This window comes from Glossina fuscipes, unplaced genomic scaffold (genome assembly GCF_014805625.2).
Source record: "Glossina fuscipes isolate IAEA_lab_2018 unplaced genomic scaffold, Yale_Gfus_2 0, whole genome shotgun sequence".
NCBI classification, from domain to species: Eukaryota; Metazoa; Arthropoda; class Insecta; order Diptera; family Glossinidae; genus Glossina; species Glossina fuscipes.
This window is the reverse complement of record NW_023998414.1, coordinates 2,298,796-2,322,011: the sequence shown is the minus strand read 5'-3', so window position 1 is coordinate 2,322,011 and position 23,216 is coordinate 2,298,796. Positions and strand designations below refer to the sequence as shown.

At 32.9% G+C, this 23,216-nt stretch overlaps 3 protein-coding genes across 6 annotated transcripts; 1 reads left to right on the top strand and 2 right to left on the bottom strand.

The window, feature by feature from the left end:
• Positions 1-12,304: 12,304 nt before the first annotated feature.
• On the bottom strand, positions 12,305-15,175 carry LOC119643584 (phosphatidylinositol 4,5-bisphosphate 5-phosphatase A). The gene has a single exon (XM_038042971.1). It carries the CDS (start codon positions 15,006-15,008, stop codon positions 13,533-13,535), a length of 1,476 nt encoding a protein of 491 aa, XP_037898899.1. The 5' UTR covers positions 15,009-15,175; the 3' UTR covers positions 12,305-13,532.
• Positions 15,176-15,761: 586 nt separating this feature from the next.
• Positions 15,762-17,996, top strand: LOC119637101 (actin-related protein 8). Its single transcript, XM_038032930.1, has 2 exons — positions 15,762-17,113; positions 17,174-17,996. Exons 1-2 carry the CDS (start codon positions 16,103-16,105, stop codon positions 17,909-17,911), a joined length of 1,749 nt encoding a protein of 582 aa, XP_037888858.1. The 5' UTR covers positions 15,762-16,102; the 3' UTR covers positions 17,912-17,996.
• A 175-nt stretch (positions 17,997-18,171) lies between these two features.
• Positions 18,172-22,867, bottom strand: LOC119640421 (putative sulfiredoxin). 4 transcript variants are annotated; one of them, XM_038038477.1, is made up of 3 exons: positions 22,718-22,867; positions 18,580-18,728; positions 18,172-18,504 (listed from the first exon to the last, which is right to left on the bottom strand). In XM_038038477.1, exons 2-3 carry the CDS (start codon positions 18,721-18,723, stop codon positions 18,292-18,294), a joined length of 357 nt encoding a protein of 118 aa, XP_037894405.1. In that variant the 5' UTR covers positions 18,724-18,728; positions 22,718-22,867; the 3' UTR covers positions 18,172-18,291. The 4 variants fall into 4 exon arrangements, with proteins under 4 accessions (XP_037894405.1, XP_037894387.1, XP_037894395.1 ...); XM_038038459.1 differs by lacking the exon at positions 22,718-22,867 and adding an exon at positions 20,342-20,554; XM_038038467.1 differs by lacking the exon at positions 22,718-22,867 and adding an exon at positions 18,804-18,921.
• Between the last annotated feature and the right edge of the window lie 349 nt (positions 22,868-23,216).

The following is a 23,216-nucleotide window of genomic DNA, read 5'->3' as shown; positions in this document are numbered from 1 at the left end:
CGAAAACAAAGAAAGACACGACAGCGTGCTGACAATCTGATTTAAAGTGAATAATTCATTTAATATGCGGGCATGTGTGTACAAACAAGTGCATATGTGCCATGAATGGAATTTAGTCTTTTTCAACAAATGTTCTTTGGAAAAGTAATCAAAACTAATTGAAAACAGAGCATTTATCTGTGAAAATTGTTGCTATATTTCTCTCTCTCTCTCTACATATATAATATCAGCAACGCGCCGCCAACTAAAAAAATCATTTTTATAAACGATTCAAAATCATTGCGTTAAATACTGGTGCGATTTGCTGATTTCATCTTATTTGAAATTTTTGACGCCAGTATACCTTTTGCCTCATCCTTCGCAGCAACCGCAATCAACAACAAAAAAACACAACCAGACGTCGTGCTAGCTGGAGAAGCAAAAAAAATGAATAAAAGAAACGAAACGAACAAAAACAAGCCAAACGTTTGTAAGTGCGAATGTATGTACATTAGTAAATAAGTATATCTGTATATGTATTACTCGTATACGTATGTATTATTCGTATATCTACATATTTGCTAAAAAGCATATTTTTATCTAGGGCTTCATTTTTTATTTCAATTAAAAAAAAAAAAAAAAAAACAATTTTTCTTTTTTTTTTCATTCTGTTTTTTATATTAAGATTTTTAACGAATGTTTTGCATTAATTATTTAATTTAATTTAGCTACTATTAATTGTTTTTGCACACATACGCTCTTCATACTGACTGACTATACTCCTACGGACAGATTGGGGGTCATATCCTATATACACGTCGAAATACTTGGTGGAGCAATATTTGCTATTTTTGCTGCATATAAATAAACTGAAATTTGCAAAGTTAAGTAGATTCGCTTAAATTCATTCCATCAAAGAAGAAGCATGGGAAAGCCTCTAACATGTCGTCCAATTCGATTAAATTTAAATAAGACAGCAAGTGCAAATGCCAGTGACCGTTGCCTTGAAGAGAGAATGCGAGAGCCTTGAGTTGAATATTGAAGCGCTTAACGTCCCACACATTTAGTTGCTTTCATTTTAATTTGAACGAACAAATAAGAGAGTTGTTAATTAATATTTTTAATTTGTCATTGACACTAGCTTCCCATATAAATACAACTGAACGGTACTAGTTACATAAATGACGTTACTATGCAAGACTTTTTCGATATATGTATGTATTAAAATTATAACTACAAATGGGGAAAAATTTTGTTTTTTTGTCAAAACGGAAGACATACTAAATAAAACACACATACATATAGGACGTATTAAGTCTGTGCGAATGTATACAACACACAAAAAGACTTGAGATAGATAGACTGATCAAATCAAAATCACTTTGCGTCTGTCTGTTTGATGTCCCTCGATATAATTTTGTGTCCAACCTATAGGTCGCAATTTTTGAGATATTTTCCTTCAAATTTGATATTATGACGACGACGAAGCCTATTGAAAATAATACCGATTGCACCACTTTTTCTCCCCATACCGGATTATATTGAAAAGCGGTTATATGAAAAACATGTAAACCATTATAATCGGGCTAGGCCGACAATTAAATACCCTAGAATACAAAAATGACACCCTTCTTCACCCACTTCTACAAAGGCAAACTATTCATGTGCCCAGTTATGAGGAAGCGGGCCCTAAACACAACGTGAGGTAGTACAAATTTACCAATTTTAATTTTATTGTCGATGATTGATAATTAAGTACACTGTACAATGTACTCTTTGTTGCCCTATAAGGGTTATCTTTCGCGATAAATATTATTCTTCAACGATTTTTCTCGAGAAATTTTTAAAAATATGCAAGTTTTCTAACAAATGAAATCTTTATTTTAGCGGTACATTTTGCGGCCTGCGATTATCAAACTGTTCGGCCTTGAGCCAAAATATATTAGTATGCACAATTGTGATCAAATGTCTCTTTCTTGCAATCTTGCAACCGTTTCATCAGAGAATCTAATCGAGAGCATAACTGATTGCCATTCAAGTCAAGTCACGTCGGACATTTTTGGATATAGTAATATACATAATATAGTGGTATACATAAGTGTTGGAGATTCCAAAGTTTTGAAATTCCTTATTCCTTATGGCTTATAATATCCGCTTACTATTTTCGGTGTTTCGACTTATTGCTTTAATGGAAGATTCTACATTTTGAAATAAATTTGCTCTGTTGGAATTACATGTAGCCTCATGTAAATGAATGGCTTTCAAGGGCATTTCTGATTGTAAAATCACTATATCTTCTTGATTCATTTCTCCGCAGATCATATTATTGAGCGCTCTAGCACAAAAATGAATCTTCTCTTTTGCTAGAGCAACATTACCTCATTTAACTAGACTTCCGCTATATGAATCGTTTGCTGGAAACGAAAACAAGTTGAAGCTGCCTTCAAATCCAATTATTGATATCCCTCCGAACGACTCTGAATTTTTCAATATTTTTCTAATCTGAAATCTACTTGAGAAAACATTTTCGCTCCAATTCTTGATATTCCATCATTTATGAGGAATTTCAAGTTAATTAATTTTGTTTGCAGAGACTTTACTCCACCGCCATTACTTAAAGGTCTACTCCTTTTCCGTCGATTGATTTGTTGGATGCGAAAAGTGTTGAATGCGAGGAATGCCTCCTCCAATTCCAAATGTTGCCTGTTCGATCGCTACGCAAAAAGTAAAACTTTTAGTAAATTGGAATTTGTCCAACGCATATACATTAACGTTTTCATTGATGACGATAAATGCACTTATTTTATTATATATTTTCAAGCGTTTCCTCTTCTCGGAAAAGAAGATTCGCATCTAATCAAAAATACCGTATTTTCTTCTATTACGATAAATAGTTTCTGTAGAGTGTAAAGTACTGCACTTTCATTATTACGACTTGTCTAATCATCATACTCACTCCTTCGCGAATGACAGAACATGACAAACTCTCTAAAATGATATCTCCTCCTATGAGTATTTCTTTACATTATATCTCCTATAATTGGCTGCAAAGTCATCGAAGCGCAATTCATTTAAATCTTCAGGTCTATGCACATAGTGATTAGGCAAGGGAGACCTTTCGCATAAACACCCGTCAATTTTAATAGCAACTTTTGAAGTTCTTGCCCTAATCGCAATATAAGCACTCTTTCCTAACATCTACAAGTACTTGCGTAAACATCTGAATGCCTGCTTTCTGCCTTCTGTATACCTAGGCATCAATATGCATTTTTTTGAGCGAAAATTTCAAATCCTATAACATACTTGTACGCGAAATGTTGCAATACCTGGTTGATTGTGTTGATTCCCCTATTAATTTCGTCTCTTGAATTTCGTAAATTTCCCGAAATACTCCAGTTGGAGTTGTGTTTATATAATTGCAGAAGCAACCGGTGAAGTCGGAATCGATTGGAACAAATCGTAATACACTTGTTAACCATCGTTAAGGATATTCAGCTTTATACTTGATGCTATTGGCCCGCATATACTCTATATCATAGTTATTTAGGCGTATCCCCATTATTCATCCATTTGCAAGGATTTAGCAGCGCTATAATTCGAATACGGTCAATACCTATTCAAAGGTCCAATGAACTATATTGCGAATTCTTCAGTTTGATCATTTATACGCTTGCGTATAGCTTGAAAACGGTATTTTTAAAACGCAGGAATCAAAGTTTTATTCAGCACAGTACTGTCCATAGTCTCTCACCTCTTTTTTAAGAATTTGCTTGGTTTTTTTATACCCATTATCGAAACATATCAATTTTGTTAAAACGTTTGCAACACCCAGCGTCAAAGTTCGAAGACCCGATATATTATATATTATATATATATATATATATATATATAATATATATTATATATATATATATGTATATATTCTTGACCAGCATCAAAATTTAAATGGAACTTGACAGATTAGGCCGATGTACAACAGATACATGATATAAATTCCAACTTTTATCCCATTAAAAAAAAAACAAACAACCACGCCCATCAAATTTTATAGAATATGAAAACTTGTGTTATTTTTTTTTATTTTTTTTTTTTTTAGGACAACGGCGATAGGTATAGAAGGAAGATTCACTCATAGCTAAATATAATTTTCTTAGTTGTTGCTTTCTAAAACAGGGATGTTAATATTTACATTGACAACTTTGTCGATTTTCGCAGATTATCAATCTGCTAGCTGGAACTTCCAATGCTTCATGCCAATTTTGAATTCGTTTTTTACATATTTGCGACCAGGAGAATGTTTAACACTGATATTAGCACAAGAATTGTCGAGTTCGTCATCATAAACTCGTAGAGTAAAATAATCATAATATTATTTGGTGTTTGCATGTATTTTGATCATTTTTTCATTTGATAATGGCATTTATTGAGAAACATTGCTATACAATTTTTGAATCAAAATATTTTGCGATCAATCATCCATCATCAACTCTTTCCAATATTTCTGGCAACATGGCGACACAGTGTCGAAAGAACGATATTGATTTGGCAACGATCCATTCACCAACCTATTTTCGCATTTCGTCAACTTTGCTAAGCTGCGTGTGCAAGCCATGCGATGTCTGATGATTACACTGCGTGCGGTCGAGCTGCAATAATATATCCTTGACTACACTTGCAACGTGTGCCGTAGTGTCGTCATGCCAGAGGATGACACATTGCCTCTGTAAACTGCTATTGGTCGCCTTCTTTTGCGACAATACATCGTTCAATTTGTTTAATTGACGCTAGTAGACGTCTGTAGTAACAGTTACATTCCGTTTTAGCAGCTCATAGTACACTATAATGGGCTAAACCCGTCATATGCACAGCAAAATTTTACGCTCATAAATATTCGATGATATCGATGTGGATAGCTCTCTTAGACAAACCCTTGACCTTTTGCGCTTAGGATTCTCGTAATTAATCGTCAGTGCAAATACGTCACAGAAAACTCCTTTTTTTTTGCCTGGCAAGCAATGAAAACGGTAATATTTGAAACTATTCCAAATGATATTTTCAGTAAATTCGTATGGTAGCCATTTTCCCATTGCATGCAAACGTCTAGAATCAGTTAAATCTTCAACTGCTAGGCTGTTCGCAAGTTCTTCGAAAGTTTGAACGTGATTTTCGTCCATTATGTCTTACAGTTCATTGTGTTCGAACTATTTTGGCCCATCAGGCCCTTATCTGTCCTTGAAATCAAAATCACCAATTAAACCGTTGAAATCAAAACCACCGACAATTAAGCTATAATGGAACAGCATCACCATGAGCGTTTGATGGGCTTCGGCAGCTGATTTCTTCAAATCAAGCAACAAGTACATTGAATATCTGCATGAATGCAACTCTGAAAATTTTTATTTTACGTAGAGAAAGAACAAAATTACCGAATTTAACCGTTATCGTTTTCATCAATAGCGGTCACGGACCAAAATACGTGCAAGCACCTATCACAAAGGTTAACATCAATACTAGTTAACTGGGTTATTAATATTGTATAGATTAACGCCCTTGGCGTAATATGTATAGCATCGCGTTACACCGAATAAATATGCAAAACAAGCATTAATAACATGCAAGTACTTAATAATAATAATAATAATAATAATAATAATGATTATATAGTGATTATACAAATGCTTTTCGACTGCCATTAATAATAGATGGACTACGTATGGATGGTAACTGAAATGTGACATGTGACGTGGTTATGAAGAGAGGCAGACGCATATATATTACTTATCCTTATAAAGATAAATTTCAAATCGTATGATGTAACATCGATATATCGATTGATTGATTGATTGATTGATGAGATCAAGATCCGAATCCGTTTCATCAAGTAGTAGTCAATCTATCCCCCAATGTTACAATCATACAATTATTTTAAATTTCATACTAAACTAAATTATTTTTATAACAATTCAAATAACAAAATTTAAGGGTCAATAACCTGTGCATCTCCCTACTCGGTAAAATTCTATCACTTTATTTTGCTCTTTAGTCTAAAGAGCTTTGGACATATAAACCACAAATCTATTGGCTTAGTCCATCTACATTCAACATACCAAAAAAAAAAAAAAAAAAAAAAAAAAAACTCTAAAGAGCAAGAAATTTGGATGCTTGACTAGCAATTCATTGACTGTAACGAAACTTTTCTAAACCATGTAACACTACCATCAATCTTCTCCTCAAAGATCCAGTATAATATAAAGAGGAATTAATAAAAATATTTTATTTCTATTGCTTTGTGCTGCAGTTTACAATAAATTTTAACTTCCTCAAAACTGTCACTTTCCTTACAGTGAGTGATCCTTAGAACTTTTGGGAGTCACGCGGAATCGATGTTATAATTAAATTGCTTTATGCTGCAGTTTGCAACGTGAGTGAGTTAGGTTCCTTAAAATGAGTGATGCTCAAAGCTTTTGGGGAGTATGCAAAACCTTACCACAGAACTCCTTGTAATAAGTGACCCTTAACTTGTGTGATACATCGTTAAGTGTACAACTATGCCGGCTTTCTCCACATTCTATTTTCCACAACAAAAATAATTACGAGGTATGAAGAAAAAATACATCCCTGTTGCATAAACAAAGCATACGTGTAGTCGTTAATATCTAGGCAAATGGTACGTCTCGAGCTTCATGTTCCTATTTTATGTGCGCTGTAAATAGAGTACGAGCGGAATGCTGAAATAAACAAAGACAGCATATATATATATATATATATATATATATATATATATATATATATATATTTATTTATTTGATAAAGTGCGTGTTCGAATGGACACTGAGTACATATGAAATAGTTTCTCTTCAATATTCATGTTGATCTCGTTTAGGTTTACAGGCAACTTTATCCTTTGTTTCAAGAAAATCGCGTTCGCTATATATATACATTTCAGAGCGAAATTTCGTTTCGACAAGCAAAGTGCATAATTTTCCATCCAATCAGCGCTTCTTGGTACTAACCATTCATGTTGTAATACGTCTTAACTAATTTCCCTCCTAAGCAGTTTCAGTAATTCCAATAAAAATGTAGCGCACTCTTTGTGAAGTTCCATTTGCATCGTGTATCCGCTCGAAACGCACATTCTCCCAACTGATGATTGGCTAAAGCGTGCGTTCTCTGAGTTCAGCCTCATGATTAAAAATGCCTAAATATTCGAAAGTATGATAAATATGCTCTCGGATGTCGCCTGATTGAAGTTGGCTTGACAATGAGGACAATGATTATCGAAACCGTAATGATCGACAAACCAACTTCACATGTTGATTCTATAAATATAATATAAATAATCCGGTGCTGTCACTCCTGCACTTTCTGCTAATATACATCACAACATTAATACGGTTTGCTCCTTTAAATTATTTGAATCAGCCAAGTGTTGTGCTGCTGACTTTGCTAATTCTAAGAATTCAGTTAAACTGAATTTATTATCTAATTAGGGGAAGAGAGAGTAAAACTACAATATTTTTTGAACCTCTATTCTTATAAGATCTGTATTGCCGACCTGTTAGATTTAGAGGAAGAAGACTATTTTATATTTTAGTTTGTCATAACATCCCATAACAAGACCGAATATTAGAATTTCAAGAGTAAATATTTACAAAGAAGGCAGCTTGACAAAAATGTGATATTATAGGATAAACTTACATAACTGGTATCTGTGGTGTCTGAATCAATCCAGACGAGTCTTTTCCGAACAATGTGACGATGCAGCTTAATTTATTTATATTAAAAGTTATCCTTTTATTATTAATTTTTAAAAAAAAAAAAAAAAAAAAAAAAAAAAAAAAAATTTTATTTATTATTCACAAACATGTGACAGAGTGCTATGATATACACGCCGGAGGGCGGTAAATATGTTATAATCATCAACCAAAGAAGATCGTTTTTTTTTATTTTTATTATCTCTCGTATACCTTTTTGTTGTTGTTGTCAAAGTTATACGTGATTGTTATTCGATCGCTGTACCGAATGCTTTGCGCAATCACAAGAAATATTTTCGACTTGATTGAATCAAACAATAAAATTGCTACAATTGCTGGTGTTATCTATACCCGATGCTTATTTCGATAAAACCCAAATTGTTGATGGTTGCGATCTTCTAAATAGGAAAAATAAAGGAGTTCCAATATTTCAATCCCGTTTCAGTTGATTACAGGATAAAGCAGCATATCCTAAGCCCATGGTCAATTGCAGTCATATTCGCTAAATGGGATTAACAATTATCTTATCACGCAAGACTGTAATGTGTAATGTGTTCCTTTTGTTCGTTTCTCTTCTTATGTCATTTGGTAGGATTTATACCTTACCAGTTATGCAAACATAGATAGATGGATTGTAAAATTTTAACCACTAACGTTCAAAGACTTAGCCCCAAATAGCCAGGTGTAAACATGCTAAATTTGTATATATATATATATAACGGAAGAAGTAGTGTTAATAGTTTCAAATACAAAGAATTAGCAAAGTCAGCAGCACAACACTTGGCTGATTCAAGTAATTTAAAGGAGCAAACCGTATTAATGTTGTGATGTATATTAGCAGAAAGTGCAGGAGTGACAGCACCGGATTATTTATATTATATTTATAGAATCAACATGTGAAGTTGGTTTGTCGATCATTACGGTTTCGATAATCATTGTCCTCATTGTCAAGCCAACTTCAATCAGGCGACATCCGAGAGCATATTTATCATACTTTCGAATATTTAGGCATTTTTAATCATGAGGCTGAACTCAGAGAACGCACGCTTTAGCCAATCATCAGTTGGGAGAATGTGCGTTTCGAACGGATACACGATGCAAATGGAACTTCACAAAGAGTGCGCTACATTTTTATTGGAATTACTGAAACTGCTTAGGAGGGAAATTAGTTAAGACGTATTACAACATGAATGGTTAGTACCAAGAAGCGCTGATTGGATGGAAAATTATGCACTTTGCTTGTCGAAACGAAATTTCGCTCTGAAATGTATATATATAGCGAACGCGATTTTCTTGAAACAAAGCATAAAGTTGCCTGTAAACCTAAACGAGATCAACATGAATATTGAAGAGAAACTATTTCATATGTAGTCAGTGTCCATTCGAACATGTACTTTATCAAATATATATATATATGCTGTGTTTGTGTTCCTTTCACCAATCCTCTCGTACTCTATTTGCAGCGTACTTAAGACAGGAACATGAAGCTCGAGACGTACCATTCGTTTAGATATTAACGACTCCACGTATGCTTTGCTTATGCAACAGGAATATATATCTTCTTCATACCTCGTAATTATTTTTGTTGTGGAAAATAGAATGTGGAGAAAGCCGGCATAGTTGTACACTTAACGATGTATCACACAAGTTAAGGGTCACTTATTACAAGGAGTTCTGTGGTAAGGTTTTGCATACTCCCCAAAAGCTTTGAGCATCACTCATTTTAAGGAACCTAACTCACTCACGTTGCAAACTGCAGCATAAAGCAATTTAACTATAACATCGATTCAGCCAATTGATGAAAGTGTGTAGTAAAAAATGTGCGCGACGGTAATGACAGCATCCAGTAGTTTTTTGTTCTATAAAAGCAAAAAAAAAATATTTCGCAAATTGAAAGCGCGAATAAAATTCAGTTTACTGTATACCCGATATAAACAATGATGACAAACTATCGTCTCAGAAGTCTTAATCGCGTGAAAACCTATCTTATGGAAGCAATAAAAAATAAAATATTTTTATTAGTTCCCCTTTATTATTATTATATTGCTACGAAATGCTTTTCTTGATACGGTTCGTAACATTAGATCGGGGATTTTTTTTTTTTTTTTTTCGATTCTCGACTAACAACTCAAGGGTCGTGCGTTCGAATCTCAAGTGCGGTACAGTTTCGAATAAAGGCGATAGCCTTAGATGCTAGTGCTTTAAGACTTTATCAGTTAATAATAATAATAATAGTTTTATGTTAACTTTAAAAAAAAAAAAACATTTATTTTATTTATTACATACTAGGCTACGGAAATTGTTAAATATATTAATCAGATTTTTTTTGTTTTTTTCAAATTTACCAATTTGTATACGTTTTCAAATCTCATACAATGTAATTTTCGAAATGATTTTTGTTAAAAAGCTGCTTCTGCATGCATGCAATGCAAACATAAATGTATTAATTAGAAAGTAATTTAAAAATTATTTTTAACTAAAAACTTGATTTTGTATTTAATAAGAACGTTATTTATGCTCAAAGAATAAAATAATGTATGAATGTAAATAACATTTATTGTCGAACGTTTGATAACATTTTATGCTACAATTTGGCGAGAAATGCTGTTATAGGCGAATTTCATTTTCTATCCGATATTCAATTACTTATAAACGTAAAAATTTTTATTAATAATAATGTTAGAGGGAAATATTGAAATCATTTCAACTTAATGATCAATACGTACCATCCGCTTAGCAAATGCTGAATGACGCATAATGTTTACATTGTTTGTTGAAATTACGCACATCTTCCGAACTCGTACCGTTAAGACATTTGAGACACCTTCTTATGCAAAAAGCTGCCGCATAGATATCTAGAGAGACGTATTACCCTTTGCACTGCTAACACACCTAATATAAAATTATCCGCAAAAGTCAAATTTGAGCAGCACGTTTGTGCTAAACGTGCGAAAAGTAACGGTTTCCGTTGCGCACGAACCATACGATCTTATGATGAAGACTTTCGATCATGACAATCAGATCCGATAAATAAGAATGATATTGACTGAGATAATTTTCAATAATTCGACGACAAATAACGATATATTTTTAATGTTCAATATTTAAGTATTTAAGGATGCCCTAATAAATACTCTCATTTCATCTACGTAAATTATTTATTTCATCCAATCGCATTAAAGAACTGATTTTATGAAAAATAAAAATAAAAACAAAAATACAAATACAAATAAAAATAATAATGTTTAATCGACAATGCAACGAACGAAATCTGCCAAAAATATATAAACAAAATTTTTTAATAAATAAAATTAACTAAATATGTGTATATTGTTTATTTATATTTTTATAAGATATTCTTAAAAACACTCATATATATATATATATATATGTTAAATAAACAAATAACGATGGTATATAAAAGAAGCTCTTAAATGTTTTAAATTTTTTATTTTTAGTTGCGTAGAATTGTGAAAATAAATTATTTCGAGAAAAACTATTTTCTTATTTAAGAAGCAGGCGGCAATTGATGTAAGAAGTGACGCAAAGCATTAAATTCGAAAGAACGGTAAGACAAGAGAGCAGCAAGAGAAAGTCTTACTACGTGTAGCATCATAAAATAATGTACTGTAATAAGTACATCAAAACATTTTCAATAATCAATTAAGACATCTGGAGGAGATTACAAAAGTTTTTTTTATATTGCTTCGCCTTGCCTTGCCTTGCCTTGCCTTGCCTTGCCTTGCTTATACCGCGACTGGGTTGTCTTCGCCTCTCATCTGAATTGAATTTTTACACACACAACCGTAAACTAATTATTAGATAGGGATCATATTTAAATTGCATTTGTATATAAAGTTTATAACCTGCTGATCCTAAATTAGGCTTTTCAACACTATCGTTTTTTTTTTTTGACTGATTCTAGCAAGTATTTATTACATCGAAATTCTTTCTATATATGAAAAATGCTTTCCTTTCCTACAAAGCTACTTTAATAATCATATGTGAAAGACTGTAGGAATATGCAATGAAAATCACTCTAATAGAATAGATTGAAACTTCAACACAATGAACGGAGAGCATAAAAAGAAATTTTTTTGTAATCTGATCGAATCAAAGGCGGAAGGAAAAACCATTTGAATTAATAATGAACGCGCTCGATATTTGATTAAAATGAAGACTAACTTTAGTCAGTTTTGAAAAATATTTAAATCCAACCATAAAATCTATGGCTTATATCATTTTTATTATTATTACGGGTAAGCATAAAACGTAACTGTGTGGAATATTTCACCTCCCGAATATATTTACAGGTAAAAAGGGTTTCATTAAAGAAAAAATTGTTTTATAATTCTTAAGATATTTCCAACTTTTTTCGATTAAAAGGCGTTGAAAAGTATGTAGAAACTTTTCAATTGGAAATTATTACCTAATAAATTGTTAAGAAAGAGCAATAGAGAAATATTTTTGAAAGTTACCTATGATATATATCTATATATATGAAAAATGCAACGAGAATAAATCAAGCCTATAAGCAAATTATCGAAAAGAGATCAGATATGAACTTGATCTTTTGATAATCATTTTTACCATTTATTACCATGAAAAATATCTTACATTGCGTACACGTATTCATTTATTTACTTATCATTTAGGCTATTAATTAATAATTAAACAGAGAAAACCACATAACTTAACCCAAAGCAGTTAAAACAATATCTCTAAACGCATCTTTCAATAAAATGTTATTCAAACAAAACTAATTTAAGTAATTTTAAGAAGTTCCGTTACAGCAAATATATAGCTTTATATGGAAGAGTGCTTCGCAAATTTATCGTTCAATATATTGCCGATCATCTTCTCTCATACTCTGACAACATATAAGTACTGCACTAAATCTTTTGAGGTTCTCGCTGAACAGTCTCTTTTTTTAGGTATCGGCATAAGAATCGTATCACTGCTCGCTGATTATATAATAGCTATTAATCGATTGAGAAAACATCTATTAGAAGAAGTACGATAAAGTGAAGTCTAAAAAGTAATGCTATGGTATATAAGAGTTACTACGATATATTAATGTTAGGCTCACACCCTCCTTCATAATCTATCGCAACTCGACGTGTATTGCCAATATATATCTGTCGTTAGGGTACGTATGTCAAGAAAATAATCTAAATTGAAAATTGATAATAAATAAAAGTAAAATTTTTCATTCGATTATCAGAAGTGAAAGGCAAAAATGTCAATTGGGCTTTCTCTTGTGTATACAATTTAATCAAAGAGAGCAAATATCCAAAGCCAAGTTGTACATATTAAAAAGTAGATCTCTAGAATTAATAGACTTATAAATAAAAGACCCCTATATATATATAATACATACATACATACATAATTATTATGGTATATACAATACTCAGCGTCGGAAATGCGCTAATTTTCTTGAATTTATTTCAATATTAAAATTTCTATCTTAGCGAAATACAAAACGATTTATAATTAGAATACAATCACGTGACTCGATGAAGAATTTTTTAATACAAAATAGATATTTTTTTACACATTATAGTGTCTCCATTACATAATAAAAGAATTGATTTATAACTACATACATTATACGAATATTTTAACGATGCTTGTTTGATAACAAACTATGATTTGCTATTTAATTACTTATATTCTGAAAAATGTACATATCTTACAACGAAATGAATAATCATTTACAACAATATAAACTTTACAACAAACATAGGTATATAAAATTTAAAAATATTTAAAAATATATTTTAATAAAAAGTTCTTTCAATCGACATTGGCTAATCGTGGAAGGGAGCTCGCCGTTTCTGCTCTAAATATATTGCTAATACCGCCTATGCTAGTAACACTATGCGACCCGGAATTTTGAAAATAAATTAAAATGTAACGCTCATCGCCTTTCATTTCAATATCTTCGGCAAAATCGAGGCGTACAATTTCTTCGTTGTCGCGCGTTTGGCGACGCAAATAATCCCGATTTCGATTACGTTGGCTAAGACGACGAGGGCTGTGGGCAAAAAAAGGATCTGTAGACAAATCCGGCGAAGGCGGTGGCGATTCAGCTTGGCAAACGTATTCATAGGCCACATAATCCCGCAAGCTTGTGTACTCGAATTGATAAATACCAATCCAATCATGATCGCATTCCTTAAAGGTTAGAGGTTTTGTGTATTCTACAGTGTTTTCCTCACCAATTCGCCAAACGTTCAAGTCCGAAAAACGTATATTTGGTGTTTTGTAGCCAGGAAACAATTTGATGAAGAATTCACCTGTTACCGGCTTATGATCGCTTATTGAATAGCCTGGATGAGATTTATAAGAAAACTGATCAGCATGTAACTGTGTATTTGGATTGCAGTTATCAGGTTGAATACCATAAAGAATTCGGTCTGTCCATGCCGCACGGCGTTTAAGATCGTATTCGCACGTGCCTTCCTTAAATTTAAATGTAGGCGGAAAAGTGGGTTTCCGTTCATTTAACACATGGAATGCTTCCTGAGTCACCTCTCGCACGTATGAAAGTTGATCACGTTCCATCAGTTGCTCAAAAGCACCGGCAGCTATTGCCATCTGAACTTCTTTAGAGGTATCGTCGCCAGATAGTCGAAAATTTAAATCTCCAAACCAGAATACATAATCATGATCATATATTCCACGAAATCGTTTAACATGATAATGGTGATTAGCCATAATTTGCTTAAAGTCTTGAATACGTTCTTCTAAATGACTATCATGGGCGGCTAAGTGCGCGTTCACAAAGGTCATATCACAGCCGTACAAATTAAAACGTATACTGACTGCGCCCTTATTTCCCCATATACCGCCGAATCCAGTTCTTGTATATTCGGCTTCGATATCACGCAAATAATTCACATGAACACGTTTTATCAGCATTGTTAATAGTAAACCTTGCATTTGCTCAGTCTTAAAGACCACGTACCCAAGGTCTCCCAACGTTGACTTGACTTTTGCCGTCCATGGATCCTCTTTAAATAAACCCAAAACTTGTTGTTGAGGCTGTACATTGACTTCTTGTAACCCGACAGCATATATATCCGGCATGTGTTCATGCTCAGTGGAGTCCAAACCGAGAAGGTTGCGTAAAGAAATGTTGTCTGGGAATCGACTCCCAACGTTCCAAGTGATCACATACACTCGATATGTTGCTACTTCCAGACATGATGAATCAAGGTTTAAATGTTTAGTATTAGTATTCGGCTGTGAAGGTAAAATATCACTCATACTTATAAAATAAATTCACTTTAAAAGTTTTAAAAACTGCAATAATTTATCAGAGTACTTGTATTTATAATGCGCTCACTTCTCTTGGTGCGCAATTGGTGACAAATTTATTATTATAACATCTGTGTGTATATTACTAATTAACAAAACAATTAAGGAGATAAATGCTGAAGAGAGGAGAAGTTAGGAAAACAAAAACACGCACACATACTTAATCATTTTACGCAATTTTATAATTTACAGCAAGAGATGCCATTTTTAGTGTTGCCACGCATAAAAATTTTCTTGTTATGTTCTAAATAAATAAATAAACTGCAGCAGTTTGCGCCAATCTTTGAATTGAAAATATATTAATTCAGGGTGGATGAATGATGACGAGAAGTTTCTTAAATCGTTTATGTTTCCACTCTAATTTCTTTTATTTTTATATATATATTATATATGAATTTAACATATGTATGTACTTGCGTCTATTGTCAAATTATTTAATAAAAAAGTAATAAAAAAAAAAATTATTTATATTAATTTATTTAAAAAAAAAAAACCGGATCACGAGCGGTATGGACATTGTTCTTAAAGCATCGCTTGGTCGAATTATTTGTAATAGGTACTTCAAGTCCGCTTTCGAAACATGAAACTCTTCTGATTGTGTTTCTTATGTTCTTTTGACACGATATTGCAAAATAAACGGAAGTGATGATAAGCGTGCAATATCAATATTCTTATTCACGGCATTTAGATTTTATTAAAGATCGCTAGTTAGTTAACAATGTTATTTTATTAACTATAATGTGAACTTACCAGGAATAATTCAATTGGTCTTCGGCTTTTTTTTTCCTTATTTTTCCTATTTTGTTTTAAGGAAAATTATATTGCAAAGAAATTTATATTAATTTTATACCTCTTCGTAAGCGTTTACGTAAACCATATGCAAACCATATTTTGCTTTAGTCATGCATGCAAGTTGCATGTTCAACTGATTTTGCGTTGTGCGTTGATCTCAGTAACGCAAGTTAGCGCTTTAAACTTCAACCAATGGAAGCGATTTGTTTAGTAAATCTGTATGTTTGCATAAATCTTTATATACAAAAGTAATGCAAGCACAGAAAATTATCGTGATACATCCGGGTTCACTGTACTTGCGGATTGGACGAGCCAGCGATCTTAACCCTACTACTATTCTCCACGCTATAGGGAAGCGAAGGAGGAAAAATCTTAAAAGCAATGAAGATTTGATTTATTCCGACTACTTGTTACCGCCCTTGGTGGCAGGAGAAGCACAAGATAGTGTTATGACTCAATTTCATGAAAACAGTGTTCATGCAGCGCATTCTATTCAAGCTCATGTCGCTCAATGCGAGGACAGGCAAGGTGGTTTAAAGAGAATTCGCATGGCACCTCAAAAAGTTGCCTCGTTTAACAAAAACTCTACGCCTCAGGTTACGTCAGATGATGACTTGCGTACTCAAGAAGAATCGAAGGAAAGTGAATTTATTTTTAATTCTTCAATAATAAGCTTAAATGCACAAGAAGCTTCAGCATACAATATACACTTTCCTCTAAGGCGAGGAGAGTTAAATATTCACAGTGGGATTGGCGGCTCCTTGACTTCAATATTATCTGATTTAGAATCCATATGGAGCTATGCAATAGAAAAACATATGAACATTCCTCGGAAACAATTAAATCAATATGGAGCTGTTTTAGTGATTTCAGATATTTATAATCGGAGTATTTTAAGGGAATTGGTAACGCTATTGTTGCAGTGCTTAGGTTTTAGAGCATGCTTCCTTCTACAAGATCACGTGGCAGCTACTTTTGGTGCTGGCTTAGGTTACGCCTGTGTTGTAGATGTCGGTGACCAAAAATGTTCCATTTCTTGCGTTGAAGATGGTGTTTCCCACCCGGACACACGTGTACGTCTGGGATATGGTGGAGGCGATGTGACCCAAGTATTTCTAGCTTTATTGCAGAAAAATAATTTTCCTTATAAAAAATGTAATGTAAATGCAAACTATAGTGATGCTGCTTTAGTAATGTCTTTAAAAGAAAATATGTGTCACTTGAATTTAGAAATATGCGAAACTCAAGAGAAGTCTTTCGAGGTAAGATATTAAATGTTGCGCAAATATTGTTGGAAATAATTAAATTATAATGTTTTATAGGTTGAGAAGCCGCCAAAACGTTTTCTATATACATTTCAAGTAAGTGATGAGTGCAAAGTAGCGCCGCTTTCACTATTTCACACTGACTTATTAAATATTACTGGCAAACAACGATTGGTACGATTACAGCTGCCAAGTAGTCAACAACCAGATTCGCAAGACTGTTTTGATGCCGAATATATAAGGGAAACCGGTCGGGTACGTAGTGGACGCGGAGATCAAATATTAGAAGGCAGTATGCCCGTTACGTGCGATGCGGGCGATGACGAGCTGGTTGTTGTAGATGCGTTTGATGTGGACGAACGCGTCGTAAATCCACGAAACGTAGATAAGGACGAACAGCTTTATTACTTTACGAATAATGGAGAAGTAGTTTCTCTAGACTTGGCGATAGTACGTAGTATAGAACGTTGCACCTCCGACGATATGAAACGAAAAATGTATGGTTGCATTTTACTGGTGGGTGGCGCTAGTAAATTGCCCGGTTTTAGCAAGTGGTTAGAACAAAAGATTACCTTACAACTGGCGGCAAATACTACTCATAACCGCTCTACGGAACAATCCGCTTTATTTGATGTGAATGTATGTGTGAAAGAAATGGATGCTGCCATGATTGCATGGAAGGGAGCCGCTATAATGTCATGCTTAGAAAGCGCTCCTGAATTATGGATTTTTGGCAAGGAATGGAAAAAATATGGTCTTCGAATATTACGTGAGAAGGCAACATTTATATGGTGATTTACATAAAAATTTGCCCGATTTCCATCTTTTTACGGTTTTTCATAACTTCTTCTTCTCCATCATTTATTATATTAGTATATATTAGTATATATTATATATATATTATATATTTTATATTAGTATATATTATATATATATTATATATTTTTTATTATTATTAATAATTATTTATAAATTAATTAATTAATTAAAAAACTGTTAAAAGAAATTTAAGCAAAAAAATTTAGATTTTTTAGTATTTATATAAAATATATGGACCATTGTTTTACAATAGTGGGCTACTTGGCGTTGTGAAGTTAAATTTTATAAGACTTAAACGTTTTAAACGCAAATTTTAATATTTAATATTTTTTGTTGCGAATTTTCGACATAATTCGCTAGTCTAGGTGTTTCGGTGTGCTTGACCCCAAATATGTGCATAAATCGGATAACGTTGAATGCAGTAATTTCGCCTTAATCGTGTGGCGCTGTAATCGCTTGTAGGCCTCGAAACGATGGCAGCCTCCAAAGCTGAAATAATAATTACCACCTCTTGATCCCTTTATCCAAAGTACATCAATTGGTGGAACTTCATTAATGGTTTCTGCATTCTGAAATCGATATATTAGCTCCTTATTATTGAAATTAATGTATATATATATATATATATAATGAGCTTTCGTCACCTGTATTGTTTCCATAAGCGATTTTACTTTGTCCTCATCTAAAACCGAAGGTATTGGTCTACGAATCACATTTATTGGCACCTCATGAATCTCATCTATGTTTGCAGTGTGCACCGTTGCGTCATAGGGTTTTGAAGCGGACATTCTGTCTATGATTTGGAAAGATATTGTTTTAATAAAAAATTTAACTGACAAAATCTAAATATATTGCAATTTATACGCACTTGTACTAAAAATGCGTCTGCTAACTTGTGAAATTAAATACATTATAAATATTGTGAATTCACTTTATAAAGTATGAATGCCTCTAGAACTCGTTTTTGACGTTCATTAACAATGCCGCTGTTTGTATATTATATGTTGTGTGTTGTAATTGTATGTATGTATGTATGTGTTTGTATGTGTGTGTGTGTGTGTGCCTATGTGTTTATGCACTCTATTATAGTCACATTTTATACACATATATAATCTTTCTGGAGGTTAAGCGAATGTACTTTTATGAATATGTTACGGTTTTTAACTTTAAATTCATAATCGAGCTTGATTAATAGAACCAGCCATTGACTTTTCATTCTTTATATATTCGAACTCGTCGAACATATAAGCTTACGAATGTTTTCTTTCAATATACGGTTGTAAAAGGTAAATGAGTCTATAACGTCTCACTTAGGAAAAGAAAATGATGACCTTATACACAACCCGTGAATACAAATTATTATCGTGAATTTCAAAAATAATTTCAATACTGATAACTTTATTCTATAAAACGATATGTCCTTAATTATATTTAATAAAATTAACATTTTGATTTTGTTCGGTGACCTTTAAAAAATTCTAAATAGAATGGACATTGAAAAGGATATGGAAAGTGAATGTAAATCATTTCTTTGGGCATAGGAGCTATTTGAAAAATATTGAAAAATATTATTATTATTAGTATTAGGTGTTTGCTAACATTTTGATCTGCGACCTCTACAGTTAAAAATGATAAAGAAATGTACGTAACGATTGAATTCGATGGCTTTCCTTGACTTTCCTCTACATAAAATAATAGTTTTTCATTTAATATTATTGATTTATTTAGCGCACGCTAAAGGCTAATCACGAATCGTTCGAAATTCTTCTTCTTCCAAATTCATTAAATTTGTTATTCATTTGCAGAAATCTGCAGCCGAAGCCCACCGAACACGTTCTCAGGTTTATGGTGATGCTGCTCCATTACATCCAAAATTGGATTTAACGGTTCAAAAGATGCGAGACGAATTGACTGAAAATGCCATTTTTTGGCCACTTCATCCATATATATATTGTTCCAGCTTGAAAGGGAAGCTCTGCCACACTCAGCGCTCTCACTAGATATGGCGCCTTCCGATTACCGCTTGTTCAGATTGATGCAATATGACTTGGCTGGCACGCGAGTCCGTAAAGTTGAAGAAATGGGTCGATGGGTGAATCGCTGGCAAACCAATACGAGTTCTTTCGACATGATACCGTCATGTTATCAAAAATATTGCAAAGTATGGTAGAAAATGACGGAAAAATATCTTGATCAATGTATATTGCACCGATTTTCGACAATAAATGCCTAAACACCTAATATTTCACATTTATCTTACACAAAAACTGTGCAAAAATATCAAGGGTATTACACCGGATTGATAGATACCCTCGTCGACTTATTTCTTTTTGTTGGTTTCTGTTTGGAAAGCTTCTGCACAATATTTTCTCATGCTGGATTTGGACTTAAACTAAACACCCATACCCAACAGCACTCCGCCGATGCATTTATTCATTGGTTTTTGATAATACGCCACACACCAAAAATTACACATTATTTTAATGCAAAGCCATAATTTTCATGAAAGCCCACATATAGGAAGGTTTGGATTCTCTCTCCATGTAAGATTCTATGCTTCGTAATCGCGCTTATATAAGTTGAGATCCAAAAAACTAAATCTGTGTCACCCAAATTTTCTACCATCAAATTTTTTTTGCTGGAACGTTATTATGAGTTAATTTTCACCATAAAATATTAAAAATTAAGCTTTATTGCAAAAAGTTGACTACTCTGACTAAGATATCTTATATACAGTGGAGCCAAGAAATAAACTCATAGCGTTGAAATTAGCTCCACTCCTAAAGCTTTAGTTTCCGTAAAAACGGTTATATGAGGTAGAGCTCAGAAAATTGCCCCAGCCGGTCCAAAGTTTTTATACCAATTTAGAATGCCGAAACTGAGCCGCTTTTAGCGAAAAATTTTGAAAATTGCAATTACTTTCCGTGTAAAAACTTTTCAAAATAGATCGTTTTATGGGGAGTAGTCGAAAAAATGGACCGACCCGAAACATTTTCAATAGTGTTCGTCCTTGGGCTAAAATATGACTGTATACCAAATTTCATCAAAATTGCCGCCTGCAGTTTGAACACAACAGTACACGGGCAGACATCAGACAGACAGACAGACTTAGATCGGTTTAGAAAATGAATAAAAAAGGTGGATGTTAAACCCTTTGATTGACAATTACATACGTCCGCACTAACTTAAAATACTCTGTATCTCAAGTTGTGTAGAGCATAATAACATATAGTTTATTATAATATATTAGTTTCTAGTATGCCAGCATATGACTATGCTAGTAAAGAAAAGGGCATAGTAACAAATACAGAACTGGGATGTTTCTATTTTTCGCTATTTTAATTCCATTTGCTTGGAAATTAGCGTTATGCTCGTCATCTTATATCAATTATTGGAAGAATATTCAGTGACACAGCTAATTTCGTTGCAATCGATTTATGTGTACATCTATACATATCATTCTATTTTATTTTAACGATAATTAGAAAAAACGGAAATTAGGTGCATAGGGGCTACATACTAGAGCAATTAAGAACAACTTTACTTTCCATCTCTCATTTAAAATTTCTTTTTTTATTCGTGAGCAGTGATGGTGTGTGAAAAGATACCAGTGGATCATTCGAATAGCAGGTGATTAAAGTCTAAGCTATTAATTTCACTTTGGTATAAAATAATAATATTTCGACCCGGACGTGGTCCGTTTGGCCCTTAATTTACAGTTGTTGGAGTCAGAAAGCTATCAACGACTAGAGGGTAGCAATTTTTAGTTAAGCGTCCCATCAAATACTTTTTTTGTGTATCAAAAATGGTACAAGAAATGGAAGAAAAACTTTACGTGGAACGGATTCGATGGGGAATTAATGCTAACACAATTTAATATGCGTGCTGATAAGCAACTTCTGTTATGCGTTTCTTGATCTTGTTGACGAGTTCTGCAGGCTATCCAGACAAGTCTATCCATGGATGCCAGGTACCAATTTTTAATTAAGCATTGCAGAGCATCTTTTCTGTTGTTGTATAAGACATGATAAAAGAAATGAAAGATAAACTTCGCTATCAAAAGGATTATTTTGTAGGAAACTTGGGTTTTCTTTGTTGTAAGCAACTCCTGGTTGTGCTTGTCTTTGTCTTTTGACAGATTGTTGTACAATAAACTATGATTGCATTATTCCTGATATTTATTGAAATAATTGGATACAAAGAGGAAACCCACATTTATTTTCATAAGCACGCACAATACGATAAACGTTTGATAAGCAAACATAGCCTGAATAAAATCTACATACATATTTATTCGGTTTATATTATTTCACTTCCTTGCATCAAAAATGTTGTGTTTATTAACGTTTGAATGACTTTGGTATCATTGTAAACAAACAAACGTCAAATTTGCCCCATATTTTCCCATTATTTTTTTGAAATAAATTTCGTATTACGAAAGTCATACATAAATATAAATTTTTGAAGGCTTTCAAGGCAGGCCGTTAAAATAAGGGTTAGTTAACTAAAAGAAACATAATCAATGCCAATATGTTTTACGAATACTATTCTTGGAATCGAACTGTAGTGATTGAATCAAAAACGTATAAAACGACGTTTGTCGTATTGTGGCGTAGTTCACTTTTATTTTTATTACTTTATAATAATAACTATTTCATGGTAAATACGAATTTTTATGACACAATTTTATTAAAAATCGAGGTAGTTACAATTCTAAGTTTTATCTTGTTTTGTAGTTGCTTTGAAAATATGTTGACGAAACAAAATATTTATGAAAATTACTCTTCTTGAATCAATAAAAATCGTCAGTTGCAATCTTTCGTTTGTTTTTTTTTTTTTTATGCTAAAAACGCTTTATTTATTCGTTGCAATTGAGGATTATTCGTGCTGACCATTTCCCACTTTACTTTCGCTTGTAATTAAAACTGGAAACATCACGACCAAAAAAATGAGTGAATAGAATGACGGGCCCTTTGACACACAGAATAACGGTTTAAATTAGTAAAAAAAAAAACCGCAATGAAAAGTGTGGCTAATAATCCGAAAATATTCATAAGAGTTAACGTATCAGATAAAAATTTTTATTTGCGTTATATTTGCTCCAAAATTTTCCAATTTTAATACGTCAATGTGAATTTCAGCCTAAAATCCATGCTATGAAGGCATTTTTCCTCATTTTTATAAATTATTTGCTTTAAAGGTCGTCCCTGCGTTTATAACAAAATTATGTTGTATAAATTATATATATTATATTTGGCTATGCGGTAGCCATGTATTTGTA